This window comes from Oncorhynchus kisutch, linkage group LG1 (genome assembly GCF_002021735.2).
Source record: "Oncorhynchus kisutch isolate 150728-3 linkage group LG1, Okis_V2, whole genome shotgun sequence".
Classification (NCBI taxonomy): domain Eukaryota; kingdom Metazoa; phylum Chordata; class Actinopteri; order Salmoniformes; family Salmonidae; genus Oncorhynchus; species Oncorhynchus kisutch.
Window position 1 is genome coordinate 72,142,750 of NC_034174.2, and position 23,430 is coordinate 72,166,179.

The window sequence follows — 23,430 nt, forward strand, 5'->3', positions numbered from 1 at the left end:
TTATGTTTCAAATAGGATCTGGAGATGTTTGATCCAGATGATTTGTAAGCTTTATTTTTGTTAATGTTTTTGTCAACTGTTGGTATTGGCCTCCACCCTATATGTCCTTTTAGTGTAGTTTTTGGTGCTAAATTAGCACCAGAGGAGGGATTTGTGGGAGCAAGGTGTACATATAGGGAGAAACATAATACTGTACCACAAGAGAAAGATACACTTAGAGTGCATTTGCCATTCTGGTAAAATGCATTGTCTATTGTATAGGACAGGAAGCCAAAGTAAGGCCATGAGAGCATAGGACAGCTGGACCAAGGTCAGAGGGACATACAAAGGAGGGGGTCAGCCAAATGACCAACTGATGGACTATAGACATAGGGCATATATTTTTAGGACATGAAGAGAAGAGACACATCGTCTACTAGTCCTAATAAGGACAAGCCAAACATAAGGGGCCCATAGGATAAGATGGGCATGTATTATTTTTGGGACATGAAGAGGTCCTGTCACCATTATAACTTGACTGAAAGCAGATATGGGCGTTATTGGGCGTGAACAAGCAGGAAGCACAGATTGAAAGATAATGGTGGCAGATGGACTGAGGGAAGTAACTTCATTTGCATGTGGGATGGACTCATATGTTGTATGTGTATAAATCAGAGCCAGTGCTCTGGAAAAGTGTGTGTTCCGCGGACCATCTAGGCTTCTGATATGTCTGTATTAAAAGCCTATATTGAATTCACAAGTTCTTGTAAGTGTTATATTTTGTAACGATCCTCCACGACACTACCGCCATCGAGTAAAGACAGTACTGTGCAGCCGTCTTCATCGACCTGGCCAAGGCTTTCGACTCTGTCAATAACCGTATCCTTATCTGCAGACTCAACAGCCTTGGTTTCTCAAATGACTGCCTCGCCTGGTTCACCAACTACTTCTCAGACAAAGTGTGTCGACAAAGTGTGTGAAATCAGTGTGTCAAATCGGAGGGCCTGTTGTCCGGACCTCTGGCAGTCTCTATGGGGGTACCACAGGGTTCAATTCTCGGGCCAACTCTTTTCTCTGTATATATCAACGATGTCGCTCTTGCTGCGGGTGATTCCCTGATCCACAACTACAAATACATAGGTGTCTGGCTAGGCTGTAAACTCTCCTTCCAGAATTTTGGATCTCCAATCCAAAATTAAATCTAGAATTGGCTTCCCATACAAAGCCTCCTTCACTCACGCCGCCAAACATACCCTCGTAAAACTGACTATCCTACCGATCCTCGACTTTGGCGACGTCATTTACAAAATAGCTTCCAATACTCTACTCAGCAAACTAGATGCAGTCTATCACAGTGCCATCCGTTTTGTCACTAAAGCCCCTTATACCACCCACCACTGTGACCTGTATGCTATAGTCGGCTGGCCCCAGCTACACATTCGTCGCCAGACCCTCTGGGTCCAGGCCATCTAGAAGTCTATGCTCCGCCTTATCTCAGCTCAACGGTCACGATAACAACACCCACTCGTAGCACACGTTCCAGCAGGTATATCTCACTGATAATCCCCAAAGCCAACACCTCATTTGACCGCCTTTCCTTCCAGTTCTCTGCCGCAGTTATTTTCTGCTCTTTTGCACACCAGTATTTCTACTTTCACATCATCATCTGCTCATCTATCACTCTAGTGTTAATGTGCTGAACTGTACTTTACTTCGCTACTATGGCCTGTTTATTGCCTTACCTCCCCACGCCGTTTGCACACACTGTATATAGACCTTTTTTTCTATTGTGTTATTGACTGTACGCTTGTTTGTTCCATGTGTAACTCTGTGTTGTTTGTGTCGCACTGCTTTGCTTTATCTTGGCCAGGTCGCAGTTGTAAATGAGAACTTGTTCTCAACTAGCTTACCTGGTTAAATAAAGGTGAAATAAATAAAAAGAGGCCTGTACTCTGGAGCACGATCGATTTGGAGGTGGAGGGTCCGTCATGATCTGGGGCGGTGTGTCACAGCATCATCGGACTGAGCTTGTCACTGCAGGCAATCTCAACGCTGTGTGTTACAGGGAAGACATCCTCCTCCCTTATGTGGTAACCTTCCTGCAGGCTCATCCTGACATGACCCTCCAGCATGACAATGCCACCAGTCATACTGCTCGTTATGTGCATGATTTCCTGCAAGACAGGAATGTCAGTGTTCTGTCATGGCAGGTGAAAAAAGCCCAGATCCCAATCCCATTGAGCACATCTGGGACCAGTTGGATCGGAGGGTGAGGGCTAGGGTAATTCCCCCTAGAAATCTCTGGGAACTGGCAGGTGCCTTGGTGGAAGAGTGGGGTAACATCTCACAGCAAGAACGGGCAAATCTGGTGCAGTCCATGAGATGCACGGCAGTACTTAATGCAGCAGGTGGCCACACCAGATACTGTTACTTTTGATTTTGACTCCCCCTTTGTTCAGGGACACAATTCCATTTCTGTTAGGCATGTCTGTCTGTGGAACTTTTTCAGTTTGTCTCAGTTGTAGAATCTTATGTTCATACAAATATTTACACTTTAAAGTTTGCTGGAAATAAACAGTTGACAGTGAGAGGACGTTTCTTTTTTTGCAGAGTTTATATTAACTTCAGTTGCAGTGAAATGATAAAAAGGAATCTTTAAATTTTCTTGGGAACAGGAGTGGATAAATATTTCTATCAGCCGCTCGGGAAAATGCACATGTAATGTGTCATCTTTGACACTTTTGCAAGCAGACAGCATTTCAATCACATTCAATACACACCCAAGACTAACTGAAGTTACCATTCTCAGCATTCCATTTCCTTAAAATCTGTCAAAATGACATTTGGCACAGGACCAATGTTTCCACTGTTCTAGCATGCTACCTGGTCCTTAAATCATTTTACCTGTTAAGATGACTAATGCATTTATTCTATCAACGTAAGACATTTGTGAGCACTACTTTAGTCTTCTGGGGCAACAAGTTATGACAGAAGAAAAGCTGCATGTATTAAAATATAGTTGACAAATGGCCCACCAAAAGGAAGTAAGCAGAAACTTGTCTAAATTAGGGGTGAAAGTAGCCGTTAAGCTCAGTTATGGTGGATCAAACTGAGCAAGTAGCCCACTTTAAATGAATTTGACAGAGTCAGACAACCATGAGATGTATGCGCAGGCTCAGTTTCACCACAAAAACAGAATTGAGGGTTACATGACACAGTAGCCCATCTCCGGGGTACAAGCTTTCGCAGGTTTTTGTAAAACAGGATTAGATGTTTACCTGTCAACACAAAATAAATACTTTAGTATCCCAAATGGGATATTGATGGTCAGTGGCTTTAACGTAGAGCCAATCTTGGGATTTGTCAACCAGCAGCAAAGATACAAAATAAATTATATATTTCAAATCCAAAAGAATAGGAACATTCCCTTTTACTACAAATTGCACTGGCAACCAACACGGTTCTCAACCAGCTAGCCAAAGGTAGACATTAAACACAGTATTTCAAAACACAAGGAAGCACTTAAGGTACAATCTTTTATAGTTTCACAAGTAATGCAGGGTAGAATGAGCAGCAGCATCTCCCTGGCCGACGCAAAAGCATACAGTGGAAGCTTAAAGAAAGTGTCAGCAACAACTTGGATTTGTCATCTAAAGGATGAATCTACCATTGCAATTCTGTTGATAGATGATTAGTACAAATTATTTCTAAATCAGAACGCAAAGTGCAGGTGAGTGTAAAAGTTGCACATTACATCCCAGTAGACTTCCCTTGTGGCAGGGCTCCTTTAGCAGGTTGTGAGTTTTTAGCAGGTGGGGATATGCTTGGTTCAGAGATGCCAACGTCACTACAGTCCTTGAGAGTATCTCCGCTATCAAAATGGTATAACCTCCCCAGTGGTGTGGCAGTAGACAGTTTTGCCATTCTCATACACAGATTTGTAAATATATTGGGATGAGAACTGACTATTCAATGATGCTGCCTTGAACGCTGCTGGAGCTGAGACATTGGGTGCTTTCATTGCCACCATCAGACCCAAAATCCTGAGAAACACCACTGCTGCTAAAATCCATGTTGCTTGAGGAGTTGGCCCTCCTGTTCAAGGCCTGTGGCTTCCGCCGAGGCAAGGGCGCCTGTGGCTTCCGCCGAGGCAAGGGCGCCTGTGGCTTCCGCCGAGGCAAGGGCGCCTGTGGCTTCCGCCGAGGCAAGGGCGCCTGTGGCTTCCGCCGAGGAATTTGAACCAGATTTGATGAGGTACCGACTTGATGAGGTACCGTGGCCGGTTGCTTCACCGAAGGTATTTGGGCCAGTCGTGGCGCTTGATGAAGCACTGTGGCAAATTGCTTCAGCTAAGGTATTTGGGCCAGTCGTGACGCTTGCTGACGCATTATGGGTGGCCTTTTCCGAGGCATTATTGGTGGCCGCTGGCATGGCACTGTGTCCAATTGCTTCCACTACGGAGGCACCGTGGCCAGTTGCTTCACCTAAGGCATTTGGGCCAGTCGTGGCGCTTGATGAAGCATTGTGGCCAGTTGTTTCACCTAAGGTATTTGGGCCAGTTGCCACACTTGCCGAGGCATTATGGGTGGCCGCTTGCGCGTCACTGTGACCAGCTGCTTCACCTAAGGCATTTGGGCCAGTCGTGGCGCTTGATGAAGCATTTTGGCCAGTTGCTTCAGCTAAGGTATTTGGGCCAGTCGTGATGCTTGCTGAGGCATTGTGGGTGGCCGCTTGCATGGCACTGTGGCCAGTTGCTTCCGCTGCCGAGGCACTATGGCCAGCTGCTTCACCTAAGGCATTTGGGCCAGTCGTGGCGCTTGATGAAGCATTGTGGCCAGTTTCTTCAGCTAAGGTATTTGGGCCAGTCGTGACGCTTGCTGAGGCATTGTGGGTGACTGCTTCTGAGGCACGGGATCCGGTTGCTCCACCTAAGATTTTTGGGCCAGTCGTGGCGCTTGCAGTGGCATTACGGGTGGCTGCTTCACCTGCCGAGGCACGGGATCCGGTAGCTTCACCTGCCGAGGCACGGGAGCTGGTAGCTACCGCTGCATTGTGGCCAATTCCTTTTAATTGATTTTGGGGAATATATCTATAATTACCTACGAAAGAAAAGAACGTTTCAAATTGTAAAATGCAATCATTTGAAGTTCTGCTTTTTATACAGTGTTACTTTTACTGAATTATATGTGCAGACAAAACACACCTTTAGGTGGAGGATAACAGGTTATCCCTCCAATTAAATAAAACATTTGTCAGTTAAATACCTTTAAAACATGGAAGACAAGGGAATCAAACTAGAGCCATACAACTTACCTCAAAGACATTTCAAAACTCACAGCCATTTTTCTCCTCAAATCCTCAGTATTCAGAACTAATGGTATCCAGAAGCCTTACCAGAAGATCCCTGATATTGTATCTGATTGTCTTTTTTCTGCGCCTTACAAAGGAATCCTAGACCCTTCTAATCTGGCTGGTTAATTAGGCACATCTGCAAGCCACTGAACATAATTTCCATTGGTCCAATTTCCCAATTGAGATTAGGTGCGCTTGATTTCATTCAGCTGGTGTGCTTAAGGGTTTGCGCATTCATGAACAAATCCAATGGTTTCAAAGAGTGAACTCTACCTACCCAGTGCACTGGGTGAGCTTATTTCATGCTAACTAAGATCCTGCCAGGGGCATTTGCAGGTGCACCCTCAGTCGTCCGGTAGAAGTGTGTTGTGCAAAAATATATTTTAGATTTTTCAAAGTAGCCTCACTTTGCCTTGATGACAGCTTTGCACACTCTTGGCATTCTCTCAACCAGCTTCATCTGAAATGCTTTTTCAACAGTCTTGAAGGAGTTCGAACATGTGCTGAGCACTTGTTGGCTGCTTTTCCTTCACTCTATGGTCCAACTCATGCCAAACCATCTCAATTGGGTTGAGGTCGGGTGATTGTGGAGGCCAGGTCATCTGATGCAGCCCTCCATCACTCTCCTTCTTGGCCAAATAGACCTTACACAGCCTGGCGATGTGTTGGGTCATTTGTCCTATTGAAAAACAAACGATAGTCCCACTAAGCGCAAACCAGATGGGATAGCGTATAGCTACAGAATAGTGTGGTAGCCATTGTACCTTGAATTCTAAAAATTTTTTATTTTATTTTTTTTTTTATTTTTTTTTTTTACCTTTATTTAACCAGGCAAGTCAGTTAAGAACACATTCTTATTTTCAATGACGGCCTGGGAACAGTGGGTTAACTGCCTGTTCAGGGGCAGAACGACAGATTTGTACCTTGTCAGCTCGGGGGTTTGAACTCGCAACCTTCCGGTTACTAGTCCAATGCTCTAACCACTAGGCTACGCTGCCGACCATGTCACCAGCAAAGCACCCCCACACCATCACACCTAGTCCTCCATGCTTCATGGTGGGAACCAGACATGCGGAGATCATCCGTTCACCTACACTGTGTCTCACAAAGAATGCATATACAATTTCATCCCGTGTCATGAGTCTTTGGCCAAACAGGCAGTCGAATACAGCAGGCAATTGTGCTAATTTGTGTCAATGTTTGTGAAATGAGTTCCATGTGACACATTATGCTAGCTAAGCTTCCCTGCTAGTGCCTTGCCGGCTTCATCATTGGAACTTAAATGGATCCATTTAAGGTCTGAGTTTTCATACTATGTAGTTAGATGATATCACCAACAATACTTGGTTAAGAAAAATGGACTTGTTCTTATTTTTTTTATTTCGCCATTATTTAACCAGTTAGTTCTCATTTACAACTGCGACCTGGCCAAGATAAAGCAAAGCAGTGAGACAAAAACAACCACACAGATACACATGGGATAAACAAACATACAGTCAATAACACAATAGAAAAATCTTTATACAGTGTGTGCAAATGAAGTAAGGAAGTACGGCAAAAAATAGGCCAATAGTGACAAAGTAATTACAATTTAGCAATTTACACTGGGGTGATATATGTGCAGATGTGGATGTGCAAGTTGAAATACTGGTGTGCAAAAGACCAGATAAACAAAAACAAATATGGAGATGAGGTAGGTAGTTGGTTGGATGGGCTATTTACAGATGGGCTGTGTACAGCTGCAGCGATCGGTAAGCTGCTCTGACAGCCGATGCTTAAAGTTAGTGAGGGAGACATAAGTCTCCAATTTCAGTGATTTTTGCAATTCGTTCCAGTCATTGGCAGCAGAGAACTGGAAGGAAAGGTGGCCAAAGGACGTGTTGGCTTTGGGGATGACCAGTGAAATATACCTGCTGGAGCACGTGCTTGGGTTGGGTGTTGCTATGGTGACCAGTGAGTTGAGATAAGGCGGAGCTATACCTAGCAAAGACTTATAGATGACCTGGAGCCAGTGGGTTTGGCGACGAATATGTAGCGAGGACCAGCCAACGAGAGCATACAGGTCGCAGTGGTTGGTAGTATATGGGCCTTTTGTGACCAAACGGATGGCACTGTGATAGACTGCATCCAATTTGCTGAGTAGAGTGTTGGAGGCTATTTTGTAAATGACATCACCGAAGTCAAGGATCGGTCGGATAGTCAATTTTACGAGGGTATGTTTGGCAGCATGAGTGAAGGAGGCTTTGTTGACGTTCTGTTGTCTGTTTGGGAATATCTTTGTTTATTGATAGGTTAAACAATTCCAGGCATTGTAAAGATCAAGTACACTGAATCCACTTTTTAAGACCCTGTGGATCAATTAATGCACTTGCAGGAAGAATGAGCTATAGGTTAAAAATCTATTGACGCTCATGTGAATCAATATAGGAAACAACAAAAATCTATACATTTAAGCTAGAAATATCAGGTTTTTGCATGGGCTGCATCTTAATCCACTTTATCCGCCTGCCCATGTCGCCCTTCCGCATCTGGTGTATGGGGCCGAGCTACAGCTGAGTTTGTCAGACCATGTGACATAACTGAAATCCATCTTCTCAGGAAAGCGTCTGTGGCGTCTGAACGGTTTGGCCTACAAACTATTATGACCACTATGGAAAGGGGAGACTCACAAACATGGTTCCGTTTTGCTGTACGACCCCAACAAGTTTCACGTACTAATCTGAAGGTAACCCATACAAACTAATGGAAGTATGGAGGTAGTTGTGCCAACATCCATAAAGAGTTAAATATGTGCCATCACCTAGATATTGGACAGACTTCAAAACTTTGCCATTTATAAAAAAGGTGTTATTCAATGTGTTTCTGTGGGCTATGGTAGCAAAGGCAAAATTCTATATTTTATCAAAACATTGCGATAAAATGTTGATAGCTAAAAGTGTCCCAAAGATTCATGCAGCTAATTGATCATGGTTGAACCTTTAAAACAATTCCTTATGTTAGCTCCCTAAGGCTCAGACTGAGGTTGAAGAATACGTCTGGATTGTCAACACCGTGTACAATGCATGCTTACATAACTACATCTAGAGCGTTGGACTAGTAACCGGAAGGTTGCAAGTTCAAATCCCAGAGGTGACAAGGTACAAATCTGTCGTTCTGCCCCTGAACGGGCAATAAGAATTTGTTCTTGACTTGCCTAGTTAAATAAAGATAAAATAAAACATTAAATTCAGCCGCAACAGCATTAATGGGGTCGGAAACTGATGTTGATTGATTAGGCCTGGCTCGCAGTCGGCGTTCCAATTCATCCCAACGGTGTTCGATAGGGTTGAGGTCACGGCTCTTCGCAGGCCCATCAAATTATTCCACACCAAACTGTTTCTGTATGGACCTTGCGTTGTGCACAGGGGCATTGTCATGCTGAAACGGCAAAGGGCCTTCCCCCAAACTGTTGCCACAGTTGGGACCACAGAATTGTCTAGAATGTTACTGTACGCTGTAGCATTAAGATTTCCTTTCACTGGAACAAAGCGGTCTTGCCCAAGCCATCAAAAACAGCCCCAGACCATTATTCCTCCACCAAACTTTAGTTGGCACTATGCAGTCGGGCAGATAGCGTTCTCCTGGCATCCGCAAAACCCAGATTCGTCCTGCCCGATGGAGTGAGCAGTCTCTCCAGAGAACTCACTTCCATTGCGATAAAGTCCAATGGCAGCAAGCCTTACACCAAGTGTTGTAACCGAGGACAAACGATTATTTTTTATTTATTTATTTTACCTTTATTTAACAAGGTAGGCAAGTTGAGAACAAGTTCTCATTTACAATTGCGACCTGGCCAAGATAAAGCAAAGCAGTTCGACAGATACAACGACACAGAGTTACACATGGAGTAAAACAAACATACAGTCAATAATACAGTATAAACAAGTCTATATACAATGTGAGCAAATGAGGTGAGAAGGGAGGTAAAGGCAAAAAAGGCCATGGTGGCAAAGTAAATACAATATAGCAAGTAAAACACTGGAATGGTAGTTTTGCAATGGAAGAATGTGCAAAGTAGAAATAAAAATAATGGGGTGCAAAGGAGCAAAATGAATAAATTAATTAAAATTAAATACAGTTGGGAAAGAGGTAGTTGTTTGGCCTAAATTATAGGTGGGCTATGTACAGGTGCAGTAATCTGTGAGCTGCTCTGACAGTTGGTGCTTAAAGCTAGTGAGGGAGATAAGTGTTTCCAGTTTCAGAGATTTTTGTAGTTCGTTCCAGTCATTGGCAGCAGAGAACTGGAAGGAGAGGCGGCCAAAGAAAGAATTGGTTTTGGGGGTGACTAGAGAAATATACCTGCTGGAGCGTGTGCTACAGGTGGGAGATGCTATGGTGACCAGCGAGCTGAGATAAGGGGGGACTTTACCTAGCAGGGTCTTGTAGATGACATGGAGCCAGTGGGTTTGGCGACGAGTATGAAGCGAGGGCCAGCCAACGAGAGCGTACAGGTCGCAATGGTGGGTAGTATATGGGGCTTTGCTGATAAAACGGATTGCACTGTGATAGACTGCATCCAATTTGTTGAGTAGGGTATTGGAGGCTATTTTGTAAATGACATCGCCAAAGTCGAGGATTGGTAGGATGGTCAGTTTTACAAGGGTATGTTTGGCAGCATGAGTGAAGGATGCTTTGTTGCGAAATAGGAAGCCAATTCTAGATTTAACTTTGGATTGGAGATGTTTGATATGGGTCTGGAAGGAGAGTTTACAGTCTAACCAGACACCTAAGTATTTGTAGTTGTCCACGTATTCTAAGTCAGAGCCGTCCAGAGTAGTGATGTTGGACAGGCGGGTAGGTGCAGGTAGCAATCGGTTGAAGAGCATGCATTTAGTTTTACTTGTATTTAAGAGCAATTGGAGGCCACGGAAGAAGAGTTGTATGGCATTGAAGCTTGCCTGGAGGGTTGTTAACACAGTGTACAAAGAAGGGCCGGAAGTATACAGAATGGTGTCGTCTGCGTAGAGGTGGATCAGGGACTCACCAGCAGCAAGAGCGACCTCATCGATGTATACAGAGAAGAGAGTCGGTCCAAGAATTGAACCCTGTGGCACCCCCATAGAGACTGCCAGAGGTCCGGACAGCAGACCCTCCGATTTGACACACTGAACTCTATCAGAGAAGTAGTTGGTGAACCAGGCGAGGCAATCATTTGAGAAACCAAGGCTGTCGAGTCTGCCGATGAGGATGTGGTGATTGACAGAGTCGAAAGCCTTGGCCAGATCAATGAATACAGCTGCACAGTAATGTTTCTTATCGATGGCGGTTAAGATATCGTTTAGGACCTTGAGCGTGGCTGAGGTGCACCCATGACCAGCTCTGAAACCAGATTGCATAGCAGAGAAGGTATGGTGAGATTCGAAATGGTCGGTAATCTGTTTGTTGACTTGGCTTTCGAAGACCTTAGAAAGGCACGGTAGGATAGATATAGGTCTGTAGCAGTTTGGGTCAAGAGTGTCCCCCCCTTTGAAGAGGGGGATGACCGCAGCTGCTTTCCAATCTTTGGGAATCTCAGATGACACAAAAGAGAGGTTGAACAGGCTAGTAATAGGGGTGGCAACAATTTCGGCAGATAATTTTAGAAAGAAAGGGTCCAGATTGTCTAGCCCGGCTGATTTGTAGGGGTCCAGATTTTGCAGCTCTTTCAGAACATCAGCTGAATGGATTTGGGAGAAGGAGAAATGGGGAAGGCTTGGGCGAGTTGCTGTTGGGGGTGCAGTGCTGTTGTCCGGGGTAGGAGTAGCCAGGTGGAAAGCATGGCCAGCCGTAGAAAAATGCTTATTGAAATTCTCAATTATGGTGGATTTATCAGTGGTGACAGTGTTTCCTATCTTCAGTGCAGTGGGCAGCTGGGAGGAGGTGTTCTTATTCTCCATGGACTTTACAGTGTCCCAGAACTTTTTTGAGTTAGTGTTGCAGGAAGCAAATTTCTGCTTGAAAAAGCTAGCCTTGGCTTTTCTAACTGCCTGTGTATAATGGTTTCTAGCTTCCCTGAACAGCTGCATATCACGGGGGCTGTTCGATGCTAATGCAGAACGCCATAGGATGTTTTTGTGTTGGTTAAGGGCAGTCAGGTCTGGGGAGAACCAAGGGCTATATCTGTTCCTGGTTCTACATTTCTTGAATTGGGCATGTTTATTTAAGATAGTTAGGAAGGCATTTAAAAAAAATATCCAGGCATCCTCTACTGACGGGATGAGATCAATATCCTTCCAGGATACCCCGGCCAGGTCGATTAGAAAGGCCTGCTCGCAGAAGTGTTTCAGGGAGCGTTTTACAGTGATGAGTGGAGGTCGTTTGACCGCTGACCCATTATGGATGCAGGCAATGAGGCAGTGATCGCTGAGATCTTGGTTGAAGACAGCAGAGGTGTATTTAGAGGGGAAGTTGTTTAGGATGATATCTATGAGGGTGCCCGTGTTTAAGGTTTTGGGGAGGTACCTGGTAGGTTCATTGATAATTTGTGTGAGATTGAGGGCATCAAGTTTAGATTGTAGGATGGCTGGGGTGTTAAGCATGTTCATGTTTAGGTCGCCTAGCAGAACGAACTCTGAAGATAGATGGGGGGCAATCAGTTCACATATGGTGTCCAGAGCACAGCTGGGGGCAGAGGGTGGTCTATAGCAGGCGGAAACGGTGAGAGACTTGTTTTTAGAGAGGTGGATTTTTTAAAGTAGAAGTTCAAATTGTTTGGGTACAGACCTGGATAGTAGGACAGAACTCTGCAGGCTATCTTTGCAGTAGATTGCAACACCTCCCCCTTTGGCAGTTCTATCTTGTCTGAAAATGTTGTAGTTTGGAATTAAAATTTCTGAATTTTTGGTGGTCTTCCTAAGCCAGGATTCAGACACAGCTAGAACATCCGGGTTGGCAGAGTGTGCTAAAGCAGTGAATAGAACAAACTTAGGGAGGAGGCTTCTAATGTTAACATGCATGAAACCAAGGCTATTACGGTTACAGAAGTCGTCAAAAGAGAGCGCCTGGGGAATAGGAGTGGAGCTAGGCACTGCAGGGCCTGGATTCACCTCTACATCGCCAGAGGAACATAGGAGGAGTAGAATAAGGGTACGGCTAAAAGCTATGAGAATTGGTCGTCTAGAACGTCTGGAACATAGAGTAAAAGGAGGTTTCTGGGGGCGATAAAATAGCATCAAGGTATAATGTACAGACAAATGTATGGTAGGATGTGAATACAGTGGAGGTAAACCTAGGTATTGAGTGATGAAGAGAGAGATATTGTCTCTAGAAACATCATTGAAACCAGGAGATGTCATTGCATGTGTGGGTGGTGGAACTAATAGGTTGGATAAGGTATAGTGAGCAGGACTAGAGGCTCTACAGTGAAATAAGCCAATAAACACTAACCAGAACAGCAATGGACAAGACATATTGACATTAAGGAGAGGCATGCTTAGTCGAGTGATCAAAAGGGTCCAGTGAGTGGAGAGGTTGGTTGGTGATTTAGACAGCTAGCCAGGCCATCGGTAACAAGCTAGCATAGGATGGAGGTCTGTTGTTAGCCACCTCTTGCGTTCCGTCAGTAGATTAGTGGGGTTCCGTGTGGTAGAGGGGATTAATCCAAATCACACAACAACAACAAAAATAAAAACAATAGATATAGTTATAGAGGCCCAAGAAGAAAACATAATAATAATACAAATAAATAAATTGTCCGATTGTCTATTCAGATAGCAGCCGGTAAGACAGCTAACGGTTAGCAGGCCGCAGATGGGCGTTCAGGTAACGTCGCGACGGAGGAGCCAGCCGGATCTCCTTCGGGTAGATAACGTCGGCAGTCCAGTTGTGAAGGCCCGGTGGGGCTCCGCGTAGGCAGTAAAACGGGTCCGGATAGGTGACTGCAGCCCAGGAGTGATTGATGGAACTCAGGAGTGATTGACGGAGCTGGCTAGCTCCGGAATAATTCATGTTTGCTCCGGAATCGACGAAGGCCGATAGTCACACGGATAGCAGCTAGCTAGCTGTGAGATCCGGGTATGAATGTCCAGAGAGCAGTCGAAATCCAGGGACATGGAGAGAAAAAATGGTCCGGTATGTTCCGTTCCGAGCCACGCTGCGCCGTACAGAACTGGCGATAGATTTTCGAGCTAAAGGATAGCTGATGACCACAAACCGTGGTTAGCTGAATACTAACGATTTGCCAGTAAAGGAGCTAACTAGCTTCTGAACTAGCTTCTGAACTAGCTTCTGAACTAGCTTCTGAACTAGCTTCTGAACTAGCTTCTGGATTAGCTTCTGGCTAGCTTCTGGCTAGTTTCAGGCTAGCTTCTTGGAGTTTCTGGCTAGCTTCTTGGAGGATTACAGATTTGAGGTAAATAATACTTTTTTATAAATATAAATTGGTGAGGCGGGTTGCAGGAGAGTGTTTTGAAGATGAGTTGATGGAAAATAAAAAATAAAATGTATGTGAAAAAAGTTGTAAATATATATATATACAGGACACGACAAGACGAGGACAAAAGACGTCTGAACTGCTATGCCACCTTGGATTAAATTATGATTATTATGCGGTACAGCATTGTTCTGAGAGTGTGTGTGGCCTATCACATTAACAGGACTTATTTGACTGGGGTAACATTTGACAAACTGACTTGGAAAAGTGTCATCTTATGACTGTGCCACGTTGAAAGTCACTGAGCTCTTCAGTAAGGCTGCATGCATGGCTGTGTGCTCGATTTTATACGCCGGTGAGGACAAAATAGCCAAATCCAGTCATTTGAAAGGGTGTCAATATACACAAAATATGACCATGAGGAAGGTCTGACATTTCGCGACTTGACAACACTAATGTAGAGCCAATCTTTGAATAACCGGTAGCAAATGTAAACCCCAGATATCTGAAAACTGAGCCACATTCCCTTTTACTACAAACTGCACTGACAACCCACATTATCTGTTTGAAATCAGCAAGCACAGTGGGCACAGGAGAACCCTCAGTATTTCAATGACACATTTTTATTGATTCAATCATGCAAGAGTAGCAAGAACACCGGCAACTTCCTGGTCAAAACAAAAGCATGACTAAAACCTGAAAGAAATTAAAACAGTGTCAGCAACAAAATCTTATTTCATCAATGACATTAAACGTCTCACCATCAGCTTCTAAAGGATGAGTCCACCATTAGATTTTCCTGTTGGCCGAAACATGGTTAGTAAAAAGGACTTCAAATTCAGAAAGCAAAGTTAAGATCAGATTAAAGTTGTACGTTAACTTGTAGGATCCTTTACTAGTGTTGGGTATGTGCTTGGTTCAAATATGCCAACACTGTCATTGGGAGCTTTTCCACTGTTAACAGACAACGTTCCCAGGAGTGTAGCAGGTTTTGCCATCCTCGTAGTGCGATTTGGAACTGTAGGAACGGATTGGGATGAGAACTGACTGTTCAACGATGCTGGCCTGAGAGCTACCAGAACCACCATCTTTAGTGCTTCCGTATTGCTTCTGCTGAGACATGGGGCTAGTTGCTTCTGGGGCATTTGGGATGGATGGCAGACTTGCTGAGGCATGGCAGTCGGTTGCTTCTGCTGCTGGGGCATTGGAGCTGGATGCCACACTTGCTGAGGAATCTGTGGCATGCAACTGGTTGCTTCTGGTGCCGAGGCATGGCAGTCAGTTGCTTCTGCTGCATTTGAGCAGCTGTGTGAATTTGGGCTGGATGCCTCACTTGCTAAGGCTTCTTTTGCGTGGCAGTTGGTTGCTTCAACGAAGATATCTGCGCTAGCCGCCACACTTGCTGAGATATTGTAGCTGGTTGCTTCTGCCGAGGCGGCATGGGATCCGGTTCCTTTTGTTGCTGGGACACAAGAGACAGTTTAGTTTCTTTAACTAGGCAAGTCAATAAATTCTTATTTACAGTGACCGGCTACTTGTAAAGCCCACCGGTCAAACCCTCCCCTAACCCGGACGACGCTGGGCCAATTGTGCGCTGCCCTATGGAACTCCGATCACAGCCATTTGTGATACAGCCCTGATTGAACCCGGGTCTGTAGCGACGCCTCTAGCGCTGCGATGCAGTGCCTTAGACCGCTGCGCCACTCGGGAGGCCTTCTTCTTCTTGCAGGGGCATAGGAGCTGGTTCCCTTTGTTGCTTTAGAATATGAGCTGGTGTCTTTTTATATCGATAAGTACCTAGGAACCAAGATAATTCAGCATAGTAAAATGCCATCATTTAATAGTTATTGGCACTATACAAAGTGTTATTTTAACTGAATTACTTTGTGCTATACAAACACACCTTTGGGTGGAGGATAGCAGGTTCTCTCTCCAATTAACAGGCAACAAATCCAAGGAATATTAAAAATGTTATTTTATCCTAGTCAGTTAAAACACAGCTACCTGTAAAACCTGGAAGAGAAGAGGAAACAAACTACAGCTAGTAGTGAACATGGCTGAGGTGCACCCATGACCAGCTCTGATACCAGATTGCATAGCGGAGAAGGTACGGTGGGATTCGAAATGGTCGGTAATCTGTTTGTTGACTTGGCTTTCAAAGACCTTAGAAAGGCAGGGTAGGATAAATATGTCTGTAGCAATTTGGGTCAATAGGATCATGGACCAATCCAATGGTTTTATAGAGGGAAATCTAACTATCCATTGCACTGGGTGAGCTTAATCAAGTGCACCTTTTAATGCAGGCTAATTAAGTTCCTGCCAGGGGCTTTTGCAGGTGCATCCTCAGTGGTCCGGTAGAAATGAGTTGTGCAAAAACGTTGCACACAGATTGAGATTGTGTCCAAAAATTCCATACTGTGAAAAATTAAATGAAGGTTCTGTTGACGTACGCTAGACAAGAGATTGTCCAACAGCAAAGTGTAACTTCTTGTAGAAAATTCAATGCATATACAATTTCATTCATGTTCATGAGTCTGGCCAAACAGAGTCAACTACAACAGGCAAATATGTCAAGTTGTGCAAAAGTCCTGGGTGACATCTTATGCTAGCTAAACTGTCATGCTAGTGCCTACCAGCTTCCTCTTTGGAACTTAATGGATCCATTTAAGGGCCTAATTCACATACTAGGCAGTTCGATTAATAATTGGTTAAGAAAAATGTGCATGTTTAAAGACAGTCTATACAGAATACATTTGTTAATTGATCGGTTAAACCGTGCCAGGCATTGTAGAAATCAAATACATGAATCCATTCCATAGGAGCCTGTGGTACAATAAATGGACTAGGAGGAATGGGCTACAGGTGAAGAGTATTGAGGCAGTCAAAGTAAAAGGCCCATCAAAATCCAGTTGAAGCTAGAACATTTTTAATGGGCTGCGTCTCAATCCACTGCATCCGCCTGTCGCCCTTACGCATCTGCGGTGGACAGGGGCCGAGCTACGGTGGTGTTGGTCAGACACCCCAAAAATGCAGTCTCAAAAACATCTATAGCTTCAGAACGGTTTGGCCTACAAACTGACCATTATGGGAAATTGACTCCCGAACATAGTTACATTTCCCTCTATGACCCCACAATTGTAAGACAGGTAACCCATACAAACAGAAGTATGGAGGTAGATGTGCCAACAGGGGTTGACGCATCTAAAAATAACATTTGAGCTAGGTATGGAACAGACACTCCTAAACTGATTTGACTCTGCTATTTGTGGTATGGGCTATAGTATAAGGCCAAATGCAAGTTTGAAACCAATAGGTCACTCAATTCTAGTAGCTACAGTGCCTTGCGAAAGTATTCGGCCCCTTTGAACTTTGCGACCTTTTGTCAACTTTCAGGCTTCAAACATAAAGATATAACTGTATTTTTTTGTGAAGAATCAACAAGTGGGACACAATCATGAAGTGGAACGACATTTATTGGATATTTCAAACTTTAACAAATAAAAAACTGAAAAATTGGGAGTGTAAAATTATTCAGGCCCTTTACTTTCAGTGCAGCAAACTCTTTCCAGAAGTTCAGTGAGGATCTCTGAATGATCCAATGTTGACATAAATTACTAATGATAAATACAATCCACCTGTGTGTAATCAAGTCTCCGTATAAATGCACCTGCACTGTGATAGTCTCAGAGGTCCGTTAAAAGCGCAGAGAGCATCATGAAGAACAAGGAACACACCAGGCAGGTCCGAGTTACTGTTGTGAAGTTTAAAGCCGGATTTGGATACAAAAAGATTTCCCAAGCTTTAAATATCCCAAGGAGCACTGTGCAAGCGATAATATTGAAATGGAAGCAGTATCAGACCACTGCAAATCTACCAAGACCTGGCCGTCCCTCTAAACTTTCAGCTCATACAAGGAGAAGACTGATCAGAGATGCAGCCAAGAGGCCCATGATCACTCTGGACTAACTGCAGAGATCTACAGCTGAGGTGGGAGACTCTGTCCATAGGACAATCCGTCGTATATTGCACAAATCTGGCCTTTATGGAAGAGTGGCAAGAAGAAAGCCATTTCTTAAAGATATCCATAAAAATTGTTTAAAGTTTGGCACAAGCCACCTGGGAGACACATGTGGAAGAAGGTGCTCTGGTCAGATGAAACCAAAATTGAACTTTTTGGCAACAATGCAAAATGTTATGTTTGGCGTAAAAGCAACACAGCTCATCACCCTGAACACCCTATCCCCACTGTCAAACATGGTGGTGGCAGCATCATGGTTTGGGCCTGCTTTTCTTCAGCAGGGACAGGGAAGATGGTTGAAATTGATGGGAAGATGGATGGAGTCAAATACAGGACCATTCTGGAAGAAAACCTGAAGTCTGCAAAAGACCTGAGACTGGGATTTGTCTTCCAAGACAATGATCCAAAACAAAATCTACAATGGAATGGTTCAAAAATAAACATATCCAGGTGTTAGAATGGCCAAGTCAAAGTCCAGATCTGAATCCAATCGAGAATCTGTGGAAAGAACTGAAAACTGCTGTTCACAAATGCTCTCCATCCAACCTCACTGAGCTCGAACTGTTTTGCAAGGAGGAATGGGAAAAAAATTTCGATGTGCAAAACTGAGACATACCCCAAGTGACTTACAGCTGTAATCACAGCAAAAGGTGGTGCTACAAAGTATTAACTTAAGGGGGCTGAATAATTTCGCACGCCCAATTTCAGTTTGATTTGTTAAAAAGGTTTGAAATATCCAATAAATGTCATTCCACTTCATGATTGTGTCCCACTTGTTGATTCTTCACAAAAAAACAGTTTTATATCTTTGTTTGAAGCCTGAAATGTGGCATGGTCGCAAAGTTCAAGGCACTGTAAATGAGCCATGGTCTGACCATATAAAAACCATTCCCTATTTGTTATCTTACTGACCAACAACTTAGACTGAGGTTGAAGACTGTCTCACTTTATACAATGCATTCCTACATCTAAAGGATGAACATATGAAGAATGTCAGACAACTCACTCCTTGACAAATGCTCTTATGTAGCCCCAAGCTTTTATTTTGAACAACCAGTGGCAAAGGTAAAAGATTAGAAAACGAAATAATTAACTGAACAGTCATTTTTTACTACAGACTGCACACCACCTGTTCTCAATTAGCAAGCAATGGACATGAGAACCATTATTTCACAGAGACAAGGCATATTACAAAGTAGAATTGGTCAGGTACTCCCTCACGCTAGAGTAGCAAGAGCACCAGACACTTCCTGGTCAAAACAAAAGCAGAAAGAAATTTAGTGTCAGCAACACAGAATGTTAAGTAACCAATGTCAAAAACAATTCTCACCATTAGCTTCTAGAGGATGAATCCATTACATTTTCCTGTTGAAAGATATGGTTAGTACAAAGGACTTCAAATTCAGAGAGCAAAGTTCAGAGCAGGTTAAAGTAAACCATTACCTTGCAGAATCCTTCACTAGTGATGGATATATACTAGGTGCACCAGTACCAACAAAACTGTCCTTGGGAGTACTTCCACTGTCAACAGGCATAGCCTCCCTAGGAGTGTAGCGGGTTTGGGAGAAAACAGTTCTGCCATTCTCGTAGTGCGATTTGGAACTGTAGGAATAGATTGGGATGACACCCGACTGTTCAACGATGCTGGCCTGAGTGCTACTAGAGGCACCATCATCAGTGCTTTCGTAGTGATTCTGCTGAGACATTGGGGCCAGTTGCTTCTGGGGCATTTGAGCTACATGCCATAATTGCTGAGGCATGGGGGTCAGTTGGTGCTGTGGCATGGTAGTGTGTTGCTTCCGCTGCTGGGACATTTGAGCTGGATTCCTCACTTGCTGGGGTATGGTGGCCGGTTCATTCTGCTGTGGTTCAGCAGCCGGTTGCTTCTGCGGTATTTGAGCTGGTTGCCACTCTTTCTGAGGCACGTCGGTCAGTTGCTTCTGCTGTAGAGGCATGGAGGCCAATTGCTGCTGGGACATTTGAGCTGGATACCACACTTGCTGGGGTACGGCGGTCGGTTGCTCCTGCGGTAGAGGCGTGGAGGCCGGTTGCTTCTGCTGCTGGGGAAATTCAGCTGGATGCCACACTTGCTGATGCGTCTGCGGCATGGCGGTCAGTGCAGCGACTTGTTGCTTCTGGACCATTTTACCTGGATACCACACGTCGTGAGGCTGCTGGGGCATAGGGGCCGGTTGCTTCTGTGCCCGATGCCACACTTGCTGAAGCATGGCAGCCGGTTGCTTATGTTGCTGGGGAATTTGAGCGGATTGCCACAGTTGTGGTGGAATGGCGGTCAGTTCCTTCTGCGGTAGATGCATAGGGGCTGGTTTCTTCTGCTGCTGGAGAAATTGATCTGGATGCCACAATTGCTGAGGTGGCTGGGGCATGGCCGTCAGTTCAATTTCCTGCTGAGGTTCAGTAGCTGGTTGCTTTTGCTCCTGAGGCATTTGAGCTGGATGCCATACTTGCGGGGGCATGGTGGCCTGTTGCTTCTGCTGCTGGGGCATTTGAGCTGGATGCCAGTCTTGAGGCATCGTGGTCAGTTCCTTCTGCTGCCGAGTTGCAGCTGCTTGTTGCTTCTGGACCATTTTAGCTGGATACCACACGTCATGAGGCTGCTGGGGAATGGGGGCCAGTTGCCACTCTTGCTGAAGCTTGGCAGCCGGTTGCTTATGCTGCTGGGGAATTTGAGCGGATTGCCACAGTTGTGGTGTAATGGCGGTCAGTTCCTTCTGCAGTTGACGCATTTGGACGGGTTGCTCCTGGGGAAATTTGGCTGGATGCCACTGAGGTTCAGCGGTTGGTTGCTTCTGGGGCATTTGAGCTGGATACCACACTTGCTGAGGTTGCTGGGGCATGGCGTTCAGTTCAATCTGCTCCTGAGGATCAGCGGCCAGTTGCTTCTGGGGCTTAGCTGGATACCACACTTGCTGGGGCATGGCAGTCAGTTGCTTCAGCAGCATTTGAGTTGGATGCAACACTTGCTGAGGTTGCTGGGTTATGGAGGCAGGTTCCTTCTGCTGCTGAGGTTCAGTAGCCAGTTGCTTTTGCTGCTGGGGCAATTGAGCTGGATGCCACACCTGCTGGTGCATGGTGGCCGGTTGCTTTTGCTGCATTTGAGCTTGATACCACACTTGCTGAGGTTGCTGGGGCATGGCGGTCAGTTCAATCTGCTCCTGAGGATCAGCGGCCAGTTGCTTCTGGGGCTTAGCTGGATACCACACTTGCTGGGGCATGGCAGTCAGTTGCTTCAGCAGCATTTGAGTTGGATGCAACACTTGCTGAGGTTGCTGGGTTATGGAGGCCGGTTCCTTCTGCTGCTGAGGTTCAGTAGCCAGTTGCTTTTGCTGCTGGGGCAATTGAGCTGGATGCCACACTTGCTGGTGCATGGTGGCCGGTTGCTTCTGCTGCATTTGAGCTGGATACCATGCTTTCTGGGGCATAGCTGTTGGTTGTTTATGCAGTAGAGGCATTGGAGCCGGTTGCTTCTGGGGCATGGTGGTCAGTTCCGTCTGCTGCTGAGGACCAGTAGCTGGTTGCTTTTGCTGCTGAGGAATTTTAACTTGATGCCACACTTGCTGAGGTAGCTGGGGTATGGAGGCCAGTTCCTTCTGATGCGGAAGTTCAGTAACTGGTTGCTTCTGGGGCATTTGAGCTGGATACAACACTGCTTGAGGCTGCTTAGGATAACTGGCCGGTAGCGTCTGCTGTTGGCTCATGGCGGCCGGTTGCTTTTCCTGCTGGGGCATTTGAGTTGAATACCACATTTTCTGAGGTGCCTTGGGCATGGGGGCCAGTTGATTTTGGAGGATGGCTTCCAGATGTTTATGTTGCTCTTCGGTCAGCTGCGCTTGCAATTGAGCTGTTGGAGAGTTGTAATTAACATATCCTTTTGACCTAAGTGAGCCTGTATAGAGCCTTGCTGCATCAGAACCTGGTGCAGGATACCCATCACCTAGGTTAGATGAAGAAAAAAAGTAAAATGCCAGCCTTTGAAGTTATTGGTACCACAACGGTTACTTGAAATTAATGTGTAGAAACTCACTTGATGTAGAACAGGTTATCCCGCCAATTAGCAGGCAACAAAGCCAAGAAACTCTTTAAAAAAAAGAAAGTCTGTTATAAACAAAGCTACTTGTAACACCTGAAGGACAAGGGAAACAAACTAGAGCAATACTTTTAAAAACCTACCTGAAAGCGATTCCAATCATCACGGCCATTTTGCTCCTCAAAAGCTCCCCAGTAATCAGAACTAATGGCTGGTATAAGCCCTAACATAATATTCCTTAAGCTCTTTTTTGGTTGCTCCTCCTTTTAAACAAATCCCAGACCCTTCTAATGTCATTGGCTAATTAAGGACAGATGTAAGCCCCTGAACTACATTTGATTCCTATAATTCCAAATTTACCCCTAAATCCTACACCCTGGCCTAAACACTTCTGTGCATCAGAAATGATTGAATAGGTATAAGCAATATGGCAACAATTGCATCCAGCCTATCAGAAGGCAAGGTGATGCAATTACCATATTGCTATAACCTATCTGGTCATTTCAAATTGCCTACTAAGTGGTAGGTGTAGGGGCTAGGGGTTGATTTGGAATTCAGGATATTTACTCAGGTGTGGTTGATTCTCTAATTGAGTTCCTGACAGGTTTGACAGCCCTTACTCTAAAGCACGCTTCATACTCATTACACAGAGGGCCGAGTGTCTGTGGGATTTTTGCTCCTTCCTTGTACTTGATTGCTGAATTAAGGCCACTAATTACTCCCCTCACCTACAGTAGTTGTCTAGGTCTTAATTGGATGGAAAAAACAAAAACCTATAGACACTAGGCCCTCCATGGAATGAGTTTGACACCCCTGCTCTAAAGTAGGAAACACATTTTGTCTTGGCACTTCATTAATCGGTTTAAATTATTACTTGTACAACATTCACTTGGTTTATTTGAAGATTAGAGGCTAAATGAGCAGTTAGGCACCATTATTTTACACATGCCTTCTTTTAAACCGTGTGTTTCATTCAGCATAGCAACAGTAGATGGTTAACATGTTTCAGTTGCACATAGTGCCACATCTTGGACAAATTCTGAATTCAGACAATTCATTTGATGATCTGAGTCTTTAATTTTTCAGAGGCAAACATATAGTAGGGCTCGTTTGAGTGGTAAGGCTAAAGCTGACTGTAGACCAAAGTCAAGAAGTAAAGTCAGGAGAGGTGCATCTGCTACAACCGAAATTCGGATAGTGTCGTTTTCCAACAGCAAGGCTCAGATCATCATGGCAGTGTTGCCATTGTTTATAAAAGGTTTCCTTTATAATGTCAAAAAACATGTCTCCAACACCCACTCACAAACTGAAATAATTTATGTTACATTAAACAATCAATAAATGAGAGAGAGCCTCAATCACGTCATTCATTTATGCACTGTAGGCTACACATTAACTGCTGCAAATTGGTTCCTGTTTCAGTCATGTTCTTGTTAGCGTGGGTTAAACAAAAACAATAATGATTGGGTGACAATGGAGCCCCCACATGACAGGTGATGGCTGCAGGATGAAGCTGGTGAAGAGCAATTGCAGAAACTTGGAGATTCTGCAGATTTTTGTGAAGTTCTTGCAGTCGACATATAGACTCACGTGGTAAATGTTTTATCCCCAGAACGCAAAACACCTTGAAAGGCGGTTACCAAC

General features: G+C 44.6%; 2 protein-coding genes and 1 long non-coding RNA gene across 4 annotated transcripts in view; 1 reads left to right on the forward strand and 2 right to left on the reverse strand.

Annotated features, from left to right (window-relative positions):
- The window catches only part of LOC116375276 (retinal cone rhodopsin-sensitive cGMP 3',5'-cyclic phosphodiesterase subunit gamma-like), a 90,362-nt gene that overhangs the window by 17,251 nt on the left and 49,681 nt on the right, over window positions 1-23,430 (forward strand). The window lies entirely within an intron of this gene.
- LOC116375277 (uncharacterized) lies at window positions 2,571-5,425 on the reverse strand. Its single transcript, XR_004211029.1, has 2 exons — window positions 5,293-5,425; window positions 2,571-5,078 (listed from the first exon to the last, which is right to left on the reverse strand). It is a non-coding gene; the product is annotated as an uncharacterized LOC116375277 (long non-coding RNA).
- LOC109876741 (mediator of RNA polymerase II transcription subunit 15) lies at window positions 18,748-22,062 on the reverse strand. Of its 2 annotated transcripts, XM_031832090.1 has the most exons (6): window positions 21,930-22,062; window positions 21,784-21,836; window positions 21,116-21,693; window positions 19,182-20,881; window positions 19,069-19,103; window positions 18,748-18,988 (listed from the first exon to the last, which is right to left on the reverse strand). In XM_031832090.1, exons 1-5 carry the CDS (start codon window positions 21,956-21,958, stop codon window positions 19,094-19,096), a joined length of 2,370 nt encoding a protein of 789 aa, XP_031687950.1. In that variant the 5' UTR covers window positions 21,959-22,062; the 3' UTR covers window positions 18,748-18,988; window positions 19,069-19,093. The 2 variants fall into 2 exon arrangements, with proteins under 2 accessions (XP_031687950.1, XP_020324719.2); XM_020469130.2 differs by having other exon boundaries at window positions 19,182-21,693.

Coding starts and splice junctions, on each gene's coding strand:
- LOC109876741 (XM_020469130.2), bottom strand. CDS start 21,958: ATGGCCGTGATGATTGGAATCGCTTTCAG. Junction 21,837..21,929: donor ATGATTGGAATCGCTTTCAG/GTAGGTTTTTAA, acceptor TTTTTTTTAAAG/AGTTTCTTGGCTTTGTTGCC. Junction 21,694..21,783: donor GATAACCTGTTCTACATCAA/GTGAGTTTCTAC, acceptor CATCTAACCTAG/GTGATGGGTATCCTGCACCA.